Raw genomic sequence first — 19,642 nt, 5'->3', positions numbered from 1 at the left:
ATGGTCTGTTCGAAAATGTGTCTCCTGAAATAAGGCAATACCCACCTTTTGCTTATGGAGAGAGTATAGGATTTGTGATCTTTTTGTTGCAGAATTTAAACCTCTAACATTATAAGAACAAAATTTTATTGTCCCCATGAGGGAGAGAGAGAAAAAAAAAAACTCAACAATCACACACACCACACAAACAAATTCTCTCACTACCTACTCAATTCCTTAGAATCAATCTTACTTAGTAAGTTCCCTAATCAGGGAGATAAAGGGTTTTACCCTAGGACAGACGTATCCCACCCAGGCTTATTATTCTATTAAATACCTTTGTTCCCAACTAACCCAAAAAGAAAAATTAAGCAAACAGGAAGGAGAGGGAGGGAGGGGAAAGGGCACACGGGGAAGGAAAAAGGAGAAGAAGAGAGAAATGTAAGGGAAACGCCCCCCGTACCCCCGTCCCATAATCCAAATATTCAAACTTATCTACATATTTCACATTCCCACTATCCCATAGTGACATGTATACCAATATTTCTGTATTGTATCTTTACCCGGGAAGAAGAGAACCCCCCCCACTCTCACTCCCCCCAATCCAATCTAACTATAGATCCAGTATTATCAGCAACATTGCGCAATTAAATTCCCTGACCTGGTTAATAAAGTGACAATATCCCCTTGAAATATAATACATACAACATCTAGTACTTTCAAGAGCAGTAAACAATACATAATGTGTTAATTGTGTAATTAACCCCATAATACTTTTTCATCATTAGACAGCCAATCATTTCATAAACTATTGTGAGACAAATGATGAAGGAAGAAAAAAAAAAAAAAACACCCTCACTCTACCCAACCCAATCTAACTATAGACCCAGCATTATCAGCAACATTGCGCAAATAAATTCCCCGACATGGCTAATAAATTAACAATATCCCCTTGAAATATAATACATACAACATCTAGTGCTTTCAAGAGCAGTAAACAATACATAATGCAATATCATATTCACCTTTGAAATTATAAAAATAGTGTAATTGACCCCATAATACTTTTTCATCATTAGACAACCAATCCTTTCATAAACTATTGGGAAAAAAACTCCCCACAGCCCAGTCTAACTATAGACCAAGCATTATCAGCAACAATACGCAAGTGAGTGCCCCGACCCGGTAAATATAATAACGATATCTCCTTATGATGTAATACATGGAACATCTAGTGCTTACAAGAACAATAAACAATGCATAATGTGAGATCAAGTTCCCCTCTGAGATCAAGAAAATTATATAATTATCCCCATAGTACCTTTACATCAGTGAACAACCAATCCTTTTGTGAACTATTATGAGGCTAATGAGGAAAAAAAAAACATTTAAGTAACATACAGCATAGATTCAAGAAAGACAGAAGTTGTCAGACAAATCTAAATGTCTTTGTATGAGGAGGTAAGTAAACCTTGGACAAATAAGTGGATGTGGATACTTAGTTTTTGCCAAAGAATTTGACACAGTTCCCCACACACGGCTAATGTGTAAGGTAAAGTCTACAGGCTTGGAAAAATCAGTTTATAAATGGATAGAAAACGGGTTAAAAGACTGAATTCAGAGAGTAGTGGTTAATGATTCATACTCTAAATGGTCTAGGGTTATTAGTAGTGTAACCCAAGGTTCAGTATTGGGACCCTTACTTTTTAATATCTTTACAAATTATATAGGGACTGGGATTAAAAGTTCCATTTCAGTTTTTGCAGATGACACCAAGCTATGCAGTGGAATAACATCCTTAAAGAATGTTTTCAACTAGCTGACCTCAATGCACTATTCAATTGGGCAACTGTGTGGAAAATGAGGTTTAACCCTTTCACTGCCAAGTCCGTACGCCATACGGATGTACAAAAGGGCCTGCAGGTGGTCAGGTCAGTACGGTGTACAGACCTATTTTCTCCCTCTCCTATAAGCTTATGGTCACTTCAATGACCATAAGCTTATATTAGAATTGTTCAGCAGACTCTGCTGAGCAATTCTATAACTCTGATCAGCAGATTACAACCCGCTGATCAGAGTTATTAACCCCTAATGTGACCGACCCCCACGCTGCTGTTTCCCTGTCCCCAGCCTCTATACCTCCCGCAGTTCCCTTTCAGCTAAAACGACTCCCCCCACTTTCCTCTCCTATCCCCTTCAACCCCCCCAACACTGACCCCCCCACACCCAATCCGACCCCCTCCAAATTCGATCCCTCCGCAGCCACCCTCATAAGCCGGCATCCCCCCATGCCGCTCCCGCTAGCTTTAGGTGCTGCTGGGGGCTTGAGGGATCCAGATATGTCCCCCCATCACTCAGCCCCCCAATACCAGCCCCGCACCCCTGATCCATCCCTGCTCCGGTGGCATCCCTCCTTCCTCTCCAGCAGCCTGCAGCTTCTGCTCTGGTAAGCTGACAGGCTGGGGATCGCGGCGGGGGAAGCTGGGGAGCAGTGTGGGTGATGTTTGGGCTTAGGGGGGCTTTGTAAACATGTGTTTCCCACCCCCTAAGTGTGGCACCCTGGGCGCATGCAGCAATCAATGTGATCGCTCCTATATGCTCACTGACATTGATATCTGATAATCAATAGTAACCGCAAGAGTTTTTGAATGAGTTTTATGAATGAATGGAATCTCTATACAAATTCCATTCATTCAAATAAAGTGATACAGAGAAAAGGACTATCTTCAGTCCCTTTCTCTGTCTCAAAATAAGACATATGGGGGTCTGTTCAGACCTCTGATATCTCACCAAAGACCCCCCCAAAAAAATAATTATAAAATGACAAAAAAAATGTAAAAAGTAAAGTAAAAAGTAAAAAAAAAACAAAAAACACAGTAATACCCCCCAGGTCCGCCTGCACTCACCCCTCCACGGCGACGGTCCCCCCGCACTCACCCCTCCACGAATACCTCAGCTTCTCCTCCCCTCCAACCCAATCCATCCTGATTGGCCAGGAGGAGAAGCCGGAAGACGATAGCGAATATTAATTCACTATTGTCACAAGTGGGTGGGTTTGGGGTGCAATGCTCTGCGCCCCGAGTCCAATGTTTTTCAAGCCAATTAGAGCCTCAGGCTCTAATCATGTGGCTTGAAAAAAAAAACTCATACAAACGTATGAGTCCGGCGCCCTGCAGGGAGGTGGTGCCCCTGCGCCCCCAATGGACTGGCCGCTCCTGGACATGGAGCGGACTCTGTCAAGCAGATCTGCCTGCTCAGTGGGGGATCTGTCTGCTGATCCCCGCTGAGCAGGGGGATGACAGGTCCGTGTCCTCTCCGCTGATTCAGAGCGAACATGAACACAGCCCATTATTTTCTATGGGGTGGTCAGATGGAAACAGACCGCCTGTCCATTGCCATCAGCTGCCATCCGATCCGATTTGCTAGATGGATGGGGAATGGAGTCCCCATCCATCTGTTTTTAGCGGACTGGATCGGATGCAGGCAGGTGTAAACGGACACATGTATTAGTCTCTCCATAGAGAACAATGGGTGGTCCGATTTGGACCGCCTGAACAACGGACAGGCAGACCCAATCAGTGTGCTTGTGTGAAAGGGTCCTAAGGCCTTGTTCACACAGGGCATACACAGCATACCTTTAGAGGGATGCACAGGTGTTTCATGCATCTCTTTGCAAGCCTTCCCATTGATGTCATTTGGGATGTAGCAACTGCACCAACAGAGCCGTTGCTCTCAATTTTACATCCATGTAGGTGCGCATGCATGTCCCTGAGCTCACACTGTCTGGGGTCATGTTTGGGGTCATGTACACACACCCACACGAATGTCAGATTGGGAACAGCAGCTATGCCTGTGCAGCTGTTGCATCCCAACGACATAAATTTGACATAAATGGGACTGTCTGTACGGGGATGCATGGAACACCTGTGCATCCCTGTGCAGGTAAACATGGCCCACCATGGGTGTACACTTTAGTATGCCACATGTGAACAATGCTTTAGTACTAATTTAGGAGGAATTTTGTAAGTTACGTTGTGTTTATGTGCAATATTAATGATTTTAGTGTATTTTTAGTGAAAATAGCGATATGATAAACATTTGCACAATTATTGCGGGGCCCAAAAAATCTGTAGCACTTTTTTTTATTCTACAGGTCATGTGCTTTTAGAAAATGTCTAGCTTGAGGGGTCTTTTCAAATTCTGAAAGCTGTAAGTGAAAAATGAAAACCTCCAGATTTTTAGAGAAACTTTTGGGTACATTCGATTTTCACCATTTTGCAAAAAGGCCCAATTTAAAATTTACAAATATTTGTTATTTATTAACTCTGTATAGGTTAAGCTTTTATATTTAGTAAGGATTTGGCCGGAATTTTGTAAAATTATCTGTATTTTTATCTGCTAATAATGGTTTTAGTGTTTTTTTGCGCATATATTGGTTTGATAAACATTTGCGCAAATACCGCGGGGTCCAAAAAATCAGTGGTACCTTCTTTTTATTTTAGAGGTCATATGCTTTCAGAAAATATATGAATTTGGGGGTCTTTCACAAACTCTGAAAGCTGTAAAGGAAAAATTAAAACCTTCAGATTTTTAGAGAAATTTGGATATTTACATTTTTGCATATGTTCTATTTTCACTATTTTGCAAAAAGTCTCAACATAAAAATTCAAACTTTTTGTTATTTATTAATTTCAAACAGGTTAAGCTTTTATATTTAATAGGGATTTAGCAGAAATTTTGTAAAATTTGCTGTGTTTATATCTGCTAATAATGTTTTTTGTGTATTTTTTGCCAATATATTGGTTTGATAAACATTTGTGCAAATACCGTGGATTCTAAAAAATTAGTAGCACCTTCTTATTATTCTAGAGGTCATATGCTTTCAGAAAATATATGGTTTTGGGGGTTTTTCACAAATTCTGAAAGCTGTAAGGGAAAAATGAAAACCTTCAGATGTTTAAAGAAATTTGTATACTTACACTTTTGCGTCTGTTCAGTTTTATTTATTTATTTAATTTATTAACTCAATACAGGTTAAGCTTTTATATTTAGTAGGAATTTTGTAAAATTTGCTGTGTTTTTATCTGCTAATAATGGTTTTAGTGTATTTTTTGCAAATACATTGCTTTGATAAACATTTGCTCAAATAACTCAGGTCCTAAAAAATCCATCGACTTTCCTTTTATTCTACTGATCATGTGCTTTCAGAAAATATATGGTTTGGGGGGTCTTTCACAAATTCTGAAAGCTATAAGTGAAAAATAAAAAAGGTCTGACAGCGAAAGGGTTAATGTTGATAAATGTTAAGGTATGCACTTGGGGGCTAAAAACATGCATGCATCACACATACTTGGGGGGGGGGGGGGGGGGGCATCTGGGGAAATCAATGGAGAATGATCTGGGTGTTCTGGTAGATCATAGGCTTAATAATGGCATGCAATGTAAAGTTGCAGTTTCCAAAGCGAGCAAAATCCTTTCTTGTATTAAGAGAGAAATGGACTGCAGAGAGAGAGAGAGAGAGAGAGAGAGAGAGAGAGAGAGAGAGAGAGAGAGAGAGAGAGAATTTTGCTCCTGTACAAATGATTTGTAAGACCTCATCTGGAATACGCAGTTCAGTTTGGGGCACCAGTTCACAGAAAGGATATTGGGGAACCAGAGAAAGTGCAGAGAAGAGCAACCAAACTGATAAGAGGCGTGGAGGAGCTCAGCTATGAAGAAAGATTAGAGGAACTGAATTTATCCTTTGAGAATATGAGAGTAAAGGGGAATATGATCAACATGTATAAATATATAAGTGGCCCATATAGTAACCTTGGTGTTTAGTTATTCGCATTAAGGGGGCACTCTTTACATCTGGAGGAAAAGAGATTTCATCTCCAAATACAGAAAGGCTTCCTGACAGTAAGAGTTGTGAAAATGTGGAATGGACTGCCTCAAAAGGTGGTTCTGGCCAGTTCAGTAGATTTTTTTAGGAAAGGCCTGGATTCTTTAGAAGATACACATAATATAACTCACGTTAAGAAGTGTCACTCGGCGGGAGCCTCCCATGGAGGCGGAGTTGTTGCGCCATTTTTTTTCATTTTTTTGGTCCGTCGGGTTGCGTGAGATGGATCTACATCACGGGACATTTTTATTATTTTTAAAAAGGACTTGTCCCAAAGTGTCTCCTGTCTTTTTACTATTTTTGACACTTTTTTGTGAAATGTACCAATTCACATGGGGGGAGGCCAGGATCTGGGGGTTCCCTTGTTAAAGGGGGCGTCCATATTCCGATAAGCCCCCCACCCGCAGACCCCCACAACCACTGGGCAAGGGTTGTGGGGATGAGGCCCTTGTTCCCATCAACATGGGGACAAGGTGCTTTGGGGACCCCAAAGCATCCTCCCCATGTTGAGGGCATGTGGCCTGGTACGGTTCAGGAGGAGGGGGGCACTCTCTCATCCCCCCTCTTTTCCTGCAGCCTGCCAGGTTGCGTGCTCGGATAAGGGCCTGGTATGGATTTTGGGGGGACCCCCATGCCATTTTTTATTTAATATGGCGCAGGGTTCCCCTTTATATGCATATCAGACCTGAAGGACAGCCTGGTATGGATTTTGGGGGGTTCCCCTTAATATTCTGGTAATGGACTGGGGGGAACCTATGCCATTTTTTTCAGTGAGTTTTATCTATATTGCTGAGACCCGACAATTCATTACAGCCGCGATCCATTTTAAATCCCTTTTTTTCCTTTAGAAATGTAATTTTGCTGTGGTACTGTTCTAAACATGGTAAAACTGCACCACTTTACAGGCATACTATAGACACCCCCCCAGGCACGATATTTAAAGGAATATTTAATTTTTATTGTTTCACTTTAACCACTTCAGCCTGGAAGATTTGGCTGCTCAATGACCAGGCCATTTTTTGTGATACGGCACTGCGTTGCTTTAACTGACAATTGCGCGGACGTGCGATGCTATACCCAAACAAAATTGACGTCCTTTTTTCCCCACAAATTGAGCTTTCTTTTGGTGGTATTTGATCACCTCTGCGGTTTTTATTTTTTTCCCTATAAACAAAAGAAGAGCAATTTTGAAAAAAACACAATATCTTTTACTTTTTGCTATAATAAATATCCCATATTTTTTATCAAAAAAACTAATTTTTTCCTCAGTTTAGGCGGATGTGTATTTTTCTACATATTTTTGGTAAGAAAAAATCTCAATAAGCGTATATTTATTGGTTTGCGAAAAAGTTATCGCGCCTACAAAATAGGGGATAGATTTATGCCATTTTTATTATTATTTTTTTTTACTAGTAATGGCGGCGATCTGCGATTTTTATCAGGACTGCAATATTGCAGCAGACAAATTGGACACTTTTTTCATAAAAATGCACTGATAAATGTCACTGGCAGGGAAGGGGTTAACCCTAGGGGGCGATCAATGCGTTAACTGTGTTCCCTCACTGTGTTCTAACTGTAGGGGGGATGGGACTGTCTAGGAGGAGAGAGAGATCAGTGTTCATACTTAGAATGAACACACGACCTGTCTCTACACCCCTGAAAGAACCGTGATTTGTGAGTTTACACACTCAGATCCCGGTTCTCGCTCTGTCATGAGCGATTGCGGGTGCCCGGTGGTCATCGTGCCCACCGGGTACTCACATTGGCTCCGGGCACATGCTGCGGGCGTGCCCCCCTAGTGGCCAAAAGGTGAAGCAATGTAAGGTAACGTTGTTTCGCCCAGCCGTGCCATTCTGCCACAGTAAAACTGTGCAGCTGGTTAGCAAGCAGTTAAGCATTATTAAAATCACTGCTCCCGAAAAAACAGCTGTTTTTAAAACTTTTTTTGCATTGATACATGTCCCCTGGGGCAGGACCCAGGTCCCCAAACACTTTTTATGACAATAACTTGCATATAAGCATTTAAAATGAGCACTTTTGATTTTTCATGTTCGTGTCCCATAGACTTTAATGGTGTTCATGTGTTCATCCAAATTTTTTGCCTGTTCGCAAGTTCAGGTGCGAACCGAACCCGGGGGGGGCGTCTCATCCCTAATTATGACCACAAATCTCATGTGAAATTAGGCTTAGTATCACAGGTTTTATTTGTGCTAGCAGCTTTCTTTATGATATACACCTAAAGGAGGGCTACATTAGTTTATAGAGATTTTTTGTGACACTCATGGCCAACATTTGTGACTGTATACACAACAACAAAAACAAAGGGATATCAGACTGTACAGGCCAAAAAAGGAGCATACCTTAAATTCATTAAAAAAAAACAAAACATATTTTATTAAAGTATCACAGTGTTAAAAAGACAAATAATATGGTGCCTCTGCACGTATCTAGCTTTAAAATAAGGCAAGAGTTGTATATGGGAGTACATTGCATGGGAATAAATAACAGGAAAAATCAAGAGAACTATTATGATCAATCTTCATAACGAACGTGTTCTGCCAGTTAATTCTTCATCAGGGCCTAGGAAGAGCATATAGTACTCATCTACAAGAAAAATAGCATCACTTACAAATGTAATCAATTTACATATTAGATGTGCAGACAGTATTCTCTGCTTGCAACTATACAGCATATTCACTGTGCATGGCCCACCTCAATGCAAAACCACCCATGCGTGTCAGCTCCCTGGGTGGTTGCTGGAGCACCGAACAAGAGGCTTGACCAGAGAGATCTAAACACCAAATATCAATGGTAAATATCCACCCAATGTCCATCCCTCTAACAGACAGACAGCGTTTCCATATGTAAAAAAACTTACTATGGGCTAAAGGATGCTCAAGTCAGGCGAATGCTTGAATCATCCACTGATGTTATGTATTGTAGGATGCAGGAAGGCATAACATGAAACTAATGGCCTGGGGGGGGGGGTGCTACATTCAGATAGTGTTACCTTTAAAATAAGATAATCTAATATCATGGGTCATAAAGAGTTCAAAGGTATATGCATATTACTTAAGCATGGGGGTGTGTATAGGACTCCATACCTGTATTCATTTACACCTATACCTATAACTCTATATGCTAGGAGTTATCCCACACACAGGGATCAAGGTGTTCTTATTTCCATCTATGAGGCTATATATATATATATATATATATATATATATATATATATATATATATATATATATATATATATATACTGTATTTATTGGCGTATAACACTCACTTTTTCACCAGAAAAATCAGGTGCAAATAGCGTGTGCGTGTTATACGCCAATACTTCAATTTTAGCTGCCTCAGAGGGGACAGGGAGTGGGGCGGGATGAGCGCCGTCAGATTATAGTCAGTGAGAATCTCCTGTTTGCTTAGCGGCCTCTGTAATAGGAAGCCCCGTCTCCTGGACCGCCATTGGACCACTGTTCTGTTCGATCAGGCTGCACTGATGGCAATGGTGAGGCTGCTGCATTGAAGGCAATGGTGAGGCTGCTGCATTGACGGCAATGGTGAGGCTGCTGCATTGATGGCAATGGTGAGGCTGCTGCATTGATGACAATGGTGAGGCTGCTTCATTGATGACAATGGTGAGGCTGCTGCATTGATGGCAATGGTGAGGCTGCATTGATGGCACTTGTGAGGCTGTAGATGGGCATTGATCAGGCTGCATTAATGGCAATGGTCAGGCTGCAGATGGGCACTGACTCTTATTTTGCTTCAAAGCTTCTTATTTAAAATGTAGGTTTGTTTTCCTGAAACTTCCCTCTTAAAATGAATGTGCGTGTTATACGCCTGTGCGTGTTATACACTGATAAATACGGTATATATATATATATATATACGCATTAGATTATAATGTATCAGAAGTACTCAACATGCCCACCTATATCACATATGTCTATAAAAAGAAAACTCACTGATGAAATTTCCAGGCGTACAAAATTCCCCCAGAGAGCGCATGCATCAACCACTAGGTGAGTGCATCCACCATTATGTAGCAATCATTGTGTAAAACACACTATAGGTATTAAAAAAGAGCTATAGTTAGGACCCATCTAAACCATGTAAGTATATCGGCACCCGATTAAAAATAAACTATACTTGCATCTTATGCATCCCGTACAATTCCTTACTCTTTCTGATCAGCTGGAGGAGGGATCTGCCATCTATACTTTTATGCTCCCTCCACCTGGCTGACTCGCCTATGTGGGGCATGTCAAGGTGGTGGCAACCCCAATGGGAGGTCGCACTGGTACTGCGTCAACTTCGCGAACTGGCGCATCATGCACGCATGCATCAAGTGAATTGGTCCATACTACTGGATAGCAAAAATCAGCGCCAGCACCTGGAGAGCCCGTCCGCATCACCGGTCATATGACCGGATGGGTGGGACAGTGTCCCTGTATGTCGTAGTGCACCATTCATAATGTCCATGTTTAACCCCCTTAGTACCAGCATGTTTCTTCTTTTTCAAAAATTATGGCAAAAAATCTTATCACTTTGGGGTGTCTGCTTTACAAAAAACAGGGAAACAGTTTTTTTATTTTTGGATTTTTTATAGTAAAATATTTTTTTTAAAAAACAGTGTTTTTTAAATACTACCAAAATAATGATCTAAAAAAATCATATAAAACTAATTTGGGTGCAGCATTGGATGATGGAAAAATTGTCAGTCAAAATATAACAGCACTGAAAACTTAAAAATGACATGATACTTAAAGTGGTGTTCCACCCTAAAAAAAAATGCTTGAATGTGCCTAAAAAAAAATAAAAAAACATTTGGATTTTTTTTTTTTAACTTACCTCTAAATGCCTGTTGCTAGGGGGTCCCTCGTAGTCTGCCTCTTTCAGTGCCTGGGCTGGTGACATCACTTCCCCTCAGCACAGGAAGGGCTCAGCTCTGCTCCCTCCCTCTTGTCAATCATCTGGGACCCATTACAGGTCCCAGATGACTGAGCTGCCAATCACGGCGTGCGGTGCCGCTCGCGCATACACAGTGGGTGCCCGGCTGTGAAGCCACAGCGCGGCGCCCACAGTTACAATGCTGGCACCACCGAACGGAGGGGGAGATGAGCGGGGCTTCGATCCCCCGCATCGCTGGACCCTGGGACAGGTAAGTGTCCAATTAAAAGTCAGCAGCTGCAGTATTTGTAGCTGCTGACTTTTATTTATTTTTTTTAAAATGGGAACTCCTCTTTAAGTGTTAAAAGAGCCGGAGGTGAGTGTATACTTCATCGTCTACACCTTTGCCTCTGGTGTCCCAGGATCTTATCCTGGCATTGTTTAAAAGGTGCTTCCATAACCTTCAGGAGCTATTGAAAGCCCACTGCACCCTAAGGCCCCATGTGCACGGGACGCTGAGGCAAAGTCCTCTAAACAAATTTTTTTGACACCTTAAACCGGCATTTAAAATGCCCGTTTAGCCACGTTTAGCCGCGTTTTAACCACGTTTGCGTCTAGAAGCATTTATTAAGATTACCTCATTTAAAACCCTCCCCAAGCTCAAAAAACATTGTTAGTTAACTATTTCAGCCATTTTCACCAGAGTGAGTAGCAGCACCAAGAGAGCAGTTGTCTACTTGTATTTGCCTCTATTTCTGTGCTTTTTTTTGCAATGGATCCAATAATGAGCATATGTGAGGAAATGCTCCTGACATTGCTCTTGATGAGGCTAGAATGATGTAGAAAATTGTATGAGAGGTCCAGAGTCACCTGCCACAAGTTGTGGATTATCCACTTACCACGTCACCTGCCACAAGTTGGGGATTGTCCACTTGACACGTCCCCTGCCACAAGTTGTGGATTGTCCACTTACCACATCACCTGCCACAAGTTGTGGATTGTCCACTTGACACGTCACCTGCCACAAGTTGTGCATTGTCCACTTACCACGTCACCTGCCACAAGTTGTGGATTGTCCACTTTCCACATCACCTGCCACAAGTTGTGCATTGTCCACTTGCCATGTCACCTGCCACAAGTTCTGGATTGTCCACTTACCACGTCACCTGCCACAAGTTCTGGATTGTCCACTTACCACGTCACCTGCCACAAGTTGTGCATTGTCCACTTGCCACGTCACCTGCCACAAGTTGTGGATTGTCCACTTGCTACATCACCTGCCACAAGTTGTGGATTGTCCACTTGCCACGTCACTTGCCACATCACCTGCCACAAGTTGCAGATTGTCATTTGCCACATCACCTGCCACAAGTTGTGGATTGTCCACTTGCCATGTCACCTGCCACAAGTTGTGGATTGTCCACTTGCCACCCACAAGTTGTGGATTGTCCACTTGCCACATCACCTGCAGCAAGTTGTGGATTGTCCACTTGCCATGCCACCTGCCACAAGTTGTGGATTGTCCACTTGACACGTCACCTGCCACAAGTTGTGCATTGTCCACTTACCACGTCACCTGCCACAAGTTGTGGATTTCCACTTTCCACGTCACCTGCCACAAGTTGTGGATTGTCCACTTTCCACGTCACCTGCCACAAGTTGTGGATTGTCCACTTGCCACATCACCTGCCACAAGTTGTGCATTGTCCACTTGCCACGTCACCTGCCACAAGTTGTGCATTATCCACTTGCCACATCAACTGCCACAAGTTGTGGATTGTCCACTTGCTACATCACCTGCCACAAGTTGTGCATTGTCCACATGCCACATCACCTGCCACAAGTTGTGGATTGTCCACTTGCCACGTCACCTGCCACAAGTTGTGGATTGTCCACTTGCCACCCACAAGTTGCGGATTGTCATTTGCCACGTCACCTGCCACAAGTTGTGGATTGTCCACTTGCCATGTCACCAGCCACAAATTGCGGATTGTCCACTTGCCACGTCACCTGCCACAAGTTGCTTGTTCAAATCTAACAACATATGGGTCAAATTTCAATTATACTTCAGATAACAGCAATGCTAGTGGTGTATTGGATTGGATCAAGGACTCATTAGGGTATATAAATGGTCTATGAATCATTGCAAGCAATTACAATTTTAAAATTTTTTTTAATGGTTTTTCATCATTTGCCAACATTTTTGAGATTTTTAATGGAAAAAAAAATAGGGCACCTTTAAAAACGCTTATAAACGAAAATGCGGCTAAACGCCTGTACCGCGCTTAGCCGCGTTTAGCTGCGTTTGGCGTCTGAAACATGGAAATCTTCTGTGTCTGGACCCATTTTTTTGCTTCCAAAGAAACGCTGTTAAACGCAACTGCAATAAAAGGCAATAAACGAGACTGTGTACATGGTCACATAGGATAACATTGAATGAGTTCAAGGGCAGTTGAAAAAAGCGTCCAACTGCCTCTGAATGTATGTTTAGCAGCATCCCGTGTACATGGGGCCTTAAAATCTGCCAAAACCACATTCACTTGCCTTCCTACTCACTTCAATGCATTTTGATGAAATGAAGAAAGATTTGAGGTAATAAAAACTATTAACTTTGCTTATCCATAATCATGATATCCCAGCTTATCTTTATGTCTGGTGTGCAAGGGCTGAGCCAGGAATTTCTACTGGGGATCCTTGCAGCTGGAGCCCTTGATAGGTATAATTGTTTGAAGGTTTGGTGGATACTAAGCTTACAAGAGCAAAACGCTTTGTCACTTTTGAGCTAAGTCTTGCTTAATCAGTGAAAATGTAAATAAATAAATACAGATTAAACATTATTTTGGAATAAAACAAAAATTTTAATTCAGCATATCAGATAGCAACATATTCAACTAATTTCCATGGGCAAATTGGTGTTCATCAGTGAAATATGAAACTTTGCCAAAGGGAAATTAGGAAAATAAGTAAATTAAGCTTAATCTCCTTGTAAATCACTACCGATTTGAAAAACTGCTTAATAAATGTTCTGCAGCTTGTTGAACAAAAAGACACAAAAATATACAGTATACTGTTTGTTTATAATATTATGCCATGCTGATAATTTATGTTCCAGAATACTGTACCATAGTGTTTTGTTTTCCTTTCCTTGTTTCCTAATTTTTGTTTCAGAAAGAACGTGAGCGGGGATCTAATCTGGCATTTATGTTTCGCCTTCCTTTTGCTGCTGGCAGAGTATTCAGCATCAGCATGTTAGACACACTCTTGTACCAGGTAATGTAAAAAGAGGCAAGATACAGAGGGATGAAAAATTGATGTTACTGTTTGCTTTGTTTAACTCTTTCTTCCTGAATATAACTAACTCTCCAGACAGATGTATTCCTTATATTAAAAGAGAAGTATGTTTTTTTTTTTTCCAGATTCATACTTACCTAGGTGGATGCAGCATCAGTCCACTGCCTCTGCACCAAGAACCAAGTGATCGAACATTGCCAATGGCTCGGTTCTCACAGCTCCCGAGCAGAGAGCTGCTGACTGTCAATCAGCAGCTCTTCACTCTGCTCCTTCTCGCTCACTGGAGTGCTGAGCTGTGGAGAGGCGGGGAGCAGCCATCTCAGGCTCTCAGCAGCTTGCTGAGAGCCTGAGATGGGTATCAGTCCAGGCACCTAGCGGATCCAGACTTCATTGTCCTGATGACGCGGTGCCTGGACTGATTCCTGTGACGTCAGCAGAGAGCGGACTTCAGCCCATAGGAGAAGCCCAGCCAAACAAATTCAGGCTGGACTTCTTTAACTACAATTTAATTTCACATTCATTTTATCTTTGTAAAATAGAAAGCATCAGTATCTAAAAGTATTCACAAATAAATACTATGATCACGCTCTATATAATGAAGAGATGGGCCGAACGACCCCCTGTTCGGTTGGCAGCAGAACTCCCGAACAGGGGAAAAGTTCTAACCCAAAGTCTATGGGAGCCAAAAAATCAAGTGCTCATTTTGAAGGCTTATATGCAAGTAATTGGCCATTAAAGGGGTAAGGGGGTCTGGATACTGCTCTGGGGGACATGTAGGTTTTTTTTTGCAGGTCGGCGGGCGGCATGATTGATGATAGATTTACATTGAGGGACACTGTTTTTTTTATTTTTTAATAAAGTATTTGTCAAAAACTGTTTGTGTTTTTTTATTTTTATTTTGGATACTTTTTTGGGGAATGGGTAGGGGGTACTATGTACCCTTACCCATTCACATAGGGGTGGGGGGGGGATCTGGGGGCCCCTTGTTAAAATGGGGCTTTCAGAATCTGATAAGCCCCCCGTTTGCAGACCCTGACAACCACAGCCCAGGGAAGAGGCCCTTGTCTCCATCAACAAGGTATGATTCAGTAGGGGGGGCACTCACTTGTCCTCCCTTTCCTGACCTGCTGGGCTGCATGCCCGGGTAAGGGTCTGGTATGCATTTTTGGGGGGGGCCCACACCATTTTTTTTTTTTCCTTGATGTGGGGTTCCCGGCCCCGCTCCTTAACAACCAGCTTACACTGCACCCTGATTGGGCAATCAGGGCGCAGAATGCACTGCCACTGTGTTGGCAATGCAAACACCCAGCAAATACGGTGTTTAGCGAACGACTGAACAGACAAATGTTCAGCCTGAACTCATGCTTGGGCCGAAACCCTAATATGATGGTATTGGTTGGCCAGCCAGTATCTAAGATGGTTTACGTGCAACCTTGCTCCGCTTACGGATACCATCTTGGAAACAGAATGGCCTGCTGGTTAGTGCAGCACTTTTGTCAGCATAATCCAAAAGAATGAACAAAGAAGAAGCTAAAAAGAATGCAGAAAATCCAAGAAGTTGGGAAAGAGATACCCAGCAGACAGACAGTACTCATAACATAAAAGGTAAAGTTTCAAGTAAGCTTATATCGGATTCTAAAAAAATAACTATTGTTTGCATTGCTGTTACAATTTTGACATTTGAATGAAAGTGTATCCCGCGACTATAGATCTCCTTCAACTCTTTTACTGCCTTGGATGTAAATACTATGTCCATGGCAGTAAAGCCCTGTAAACTGATACCTAGCTGCTATAGCAACAAGGGAGTCTGTGCACATTTTTTCAGTTGACTGACGGCTTTCTAGTGGAAATGATTCAGGCCACTGTAAATCTCCCATTTTCATTTTCTCACATGTTGGAACCCCTATGCTTGACCTCCCTGCAATGTGTAATTTGTCTGTGTTTCCCCTTCTGAATGCCTGGGATACACATGGCAAGTGTCAAGTGGCATCGAACATCCACTATTAATCATCGCTGCACTGTAATTTTCCAGCTGCTGTGGCCAGGGAAGAAGCTAAGCCGGATCTGTGCTTGATTAGCTTCAATGGGGTGCAATTTTGACATTAGGGTTCAAAGAGACCTCTGATGTCTCCTTAAAAATGACCTGTTGTTTCTATTATGCAATCACTTCGGGGTTGTTGCCCTACTATGCAAAAACAATACAGTTAAGTGAAGAAAGGTTTTAAAAATAGAAGTTTAATATAGTTAGTAAAACCCAAACATGTTTTTAAAGAACTGAGCCCCCACATATACATAAGAAAACATCAATTTCACTACACATAGTATGAGTAAGAGCAATAATTCTAGGGCCATCATTCATAATTAACTGTAAACTGATGACTTGTAAAGGCTTTTAAAGTGTCACCTATTGACAGTTTGGGGTACTGTAGTTTGTGACCATTACACTGGCACATGCAATTTTAAGGCTTGACATGTTTAGTATCTGTTTGCTCGACACAACCTCATCTTTAGTTGCTAAAAAAAATGGTATTGCAGTATATTTTGTTTGTGTGAGTAAAAATTAATTTGAATGGATTTTTAACTGAAAATATGTGTTTGTTTAATGAGGTCTCTGCATTTGCAAAATGTATAATTTATCATTCTGTAGTACCAAATGCCCCGTACACACGGTCGGACATTTATCTGACATTCCGACAACAAAATCCTAGGATTTTTTCAGACGGATGTTGGCTCAAACTTATCTTGCATACACATGGTCACACAAAGTTGTCGGAAAATCCGATCATTCTGAACGCGGTGACGTAAAACACGTACGTCGGGACTATAAACGGGGCAGTAGCCAATAGCTTTCATCTCTTTATTTATTCTGAGCATGCGTGGCACTTTGTGCGTCGGATTTGTGTACACACGATCGGAAATTCCGACAACGGATTTTGTTGTCGGAAAATTTTATAGCAAGCTCTCAAACTTTGTGTGTTGGAAAATCCGATGGAAAATGTGTGATGGAGCCTACACATGGTCGGAATTTTCGACAACAAGGTCCTATCACACATTTTCCATCGAAAAATCCTATTGTGTGTATGGGGCATTAGGAGTTCTATTTAGATGTTTTGAAATAACACAGTAAAACAGTTGCACTTATTGAACAGATAGAACACAACACTTTCAGTGGTATATTTAAAAGACCAAAAGATAGCAAATAGGGGAGGTAAATTATTAGGTTATACATACATATTAGAAAAACTGCCTTATTTGTGAACACTCGCCTTTTACTTTTAAATAACTGCAAAACACTTTGAAAAATTCTTTCGAATTTGCTTTCACAGTCAATTCTGATATTCTCAAAATAATTCAAATTATACCTTATCTATTGAAGCCAAATCCTCTGGTAAACAAATATATTTCTAGCATTGAACATATATTGCTGAAAGTTCATACATAGTATCTGTGACTGATTGAAGTGAATTCAAAATTCAATACATGAACGGTGCAAAAAGCCAAATTGCTTTCCTCCACCAGTATCACAGGCTGCTCATCTCACATCTGAGTCAAATCAGCAGTGTTCCCCTCTGGGGATATTAGAGAAGGCTGCTTATTCCCATGGGATAAAACCCCGATCATCTCACCAAATATGATGGATATGCAAAAGAAGGGAGGCAGAATCTAGTGCTCTCCGTTTAAAATGTTTAATAATATATAAAAAAGGAAAGGTATAAACTCACAAAGATGGCACTGTAAGCCATGCAAGCTGAAAACACATTTTAGACACAATAGGCCTCAAGATGGCCGCGATGTAACCCTGTGTACCCTGGTTATCCCCTGATGAAGTCATGCGAGGTGACGATATGCGTCAGGATTGGAGCACTGGGTACACACACAGTCTAACAGCAGGAGACGAGCTCGCCGCTCGTGGATGTTTTAATCTGTTACAGCATCTTTATGTGAGTTTATTCTTTGACTATTTTAATAAATTGGTTTATTGCTGTACTGGATTACGCTATATGCATATTCTTTCACACCCCATACCAACATCTACTGAGTCCATTTGACAAGCGCTGGGAGCAGGAGCTGAATGAGGCTGCCACACTGGGGACATACGAACTGAGCGTTCGTTGGATTGACGCCTACGCTCTTTTCCTCCAAGTGAGTGTGCACTGCTCGATCCGTTCCTGTCCGAACATAGCTTATGCGGTATCATGCTATATACACCCTTATGTTTTCTCTCGCATGATCCTTCATATCCATCTATGTGAGCCTTCAAACAACATATGAGACACCATTTAATCGATCCTACCAAACCATCATCTTTACCTGTGGTCTGCGTTTATGCTGTACACCTTACAGCTGTGAGGTGAGCTGCTTGCAGACACGGAGGTGATATCACTGAAGATTGCATCTCACACACGTTCCTTTGGTGGTGGAAGTGTTTTTTCCCTTTTCTATATATTGTTTGTTTTGGGACTTTTAGACCATGTTGATGTATACATGATACACTTATCAATCAGCCTTTGGACTGCCACCATTTTCTTTTTACATCCATTCACTGTGGTTTGGTTTATTCGATTGTATTGCACTTATCACTGTTTTATTTGGTCTTTATGATATGTATTATCTATTACCATTGTTTATGATTCTTTAGTGCACCAGTATTTTTGATCTACACTCTCCCCCCTCCCCCCCCCCCCCCTCCCCCACAGCGCGAACACCATCACCATTCACATCAATAAAATTAAGTAATAGCGTAATCAAGGAAAAAAATATATATATAAATAGGTGAAAATGAGAAGTAAACTTAACAGTAAACCAAATGAATAAAAATAAAGATATAAAAAAATAAAAATAAAAAATACAAAATAATAAAAAAAAAAAAAATTACAATAAAATAACATTAAATGGAAAATTAAAGTCTGAATAAAAATGAATACAAAATCTAAATAAAAACTATTACAAAATACCAATAAACATAAAAAATATATATGAAAATTGAATAAAAATGATCACTAACAATTAACAATTAACAATTAAGGTCGAACTCCACGTTAAGGCCTCTAGGTACAAGAACCTTGGCCTCAAATATCCAGGACGACTCTCTTTTACTTAGTTGTCTAATAAAATTACCATTTCTCCAGTGTTTCTACACTCGCTCTATTCCCCAAAACATAAAAGAGCTAAGACTTTTATTATGAACATGTTTAACCAGTTGTCGACCGCCGCACGATGATGTACGGCGGCAGAATGGCATGGGCAGGCATAAGGACTTACCTGTACGTCCTTACCTGCCCGTGGGCGAGGGGTCCAATCGGACCCCCCGGTGCCTGCGGCAGTTGGATTATCATCGGGGGGCGAGCAGAGGTGAGGGGGAGGCCACTCATTCGTGGCTCCCCCCTCACGATCGCTCCTGGTGAATGACAAGCTTCCTCAGCTTCTGTAATGTAGACAGACCCAATGGCTGTTTACCCCCCCTCGGTGGCGAGCTGTGTCTCCATGACACGCCCCCACCGAGGGTACAGGGATGCACGCACACGATCGCACGCATTCCCTGTTTAAAGGGCAGGGCATCATATGACGCCCTCCAAGAACGAGAGCTGC

General features: G+C 41.6%; 1 protein-coding gene across 3 annotated transcripts in view; it reads left to right on the top strand.

Moving 5' to 3' along the window:
- The window catches only part of LOC141103379 (potassium channel subfamily T member 2), a 2,416,326-nt gene that overhangs the window by 1,939,086 nt on the left and 457,598 nt on the right, over nucleotides 1-19,642 (top strand). For all 3 annotated transcript variants that reach the window (XM_073592891.1, XM_073592890.1, XM_073592889.1), the window contains exon 23: nucleotides 13,931-14,032. In XM_073592891.1, coding sequence (XP_073448992.1) covers nucleotides 13,931-14,032 — 102 coding nt within the window. The remainder of the gene's footprint in view (nucleotides 1-13,930; nucleotides 14,033-19,642) is intronic.

The sequence above is a fragment of the Aquarana catesbeiana genome, linkage group LG07 (assembly GCF_042186555.1).
Source record: "Aquarana catesbeiana isolate 2022-GZ linkage group LG07, ASM4218655v1, whole genome shotgun sequence".
Taxonomy (NCBI): Eukaryota; Metazoa; Chordata; class Amphibia; order Anura; family Ranidae; genus Aquarana; species Aquarana catesbeiana.
This window is presented reverse-complemented; position numbering and strand designations above follow the sequence as displayed.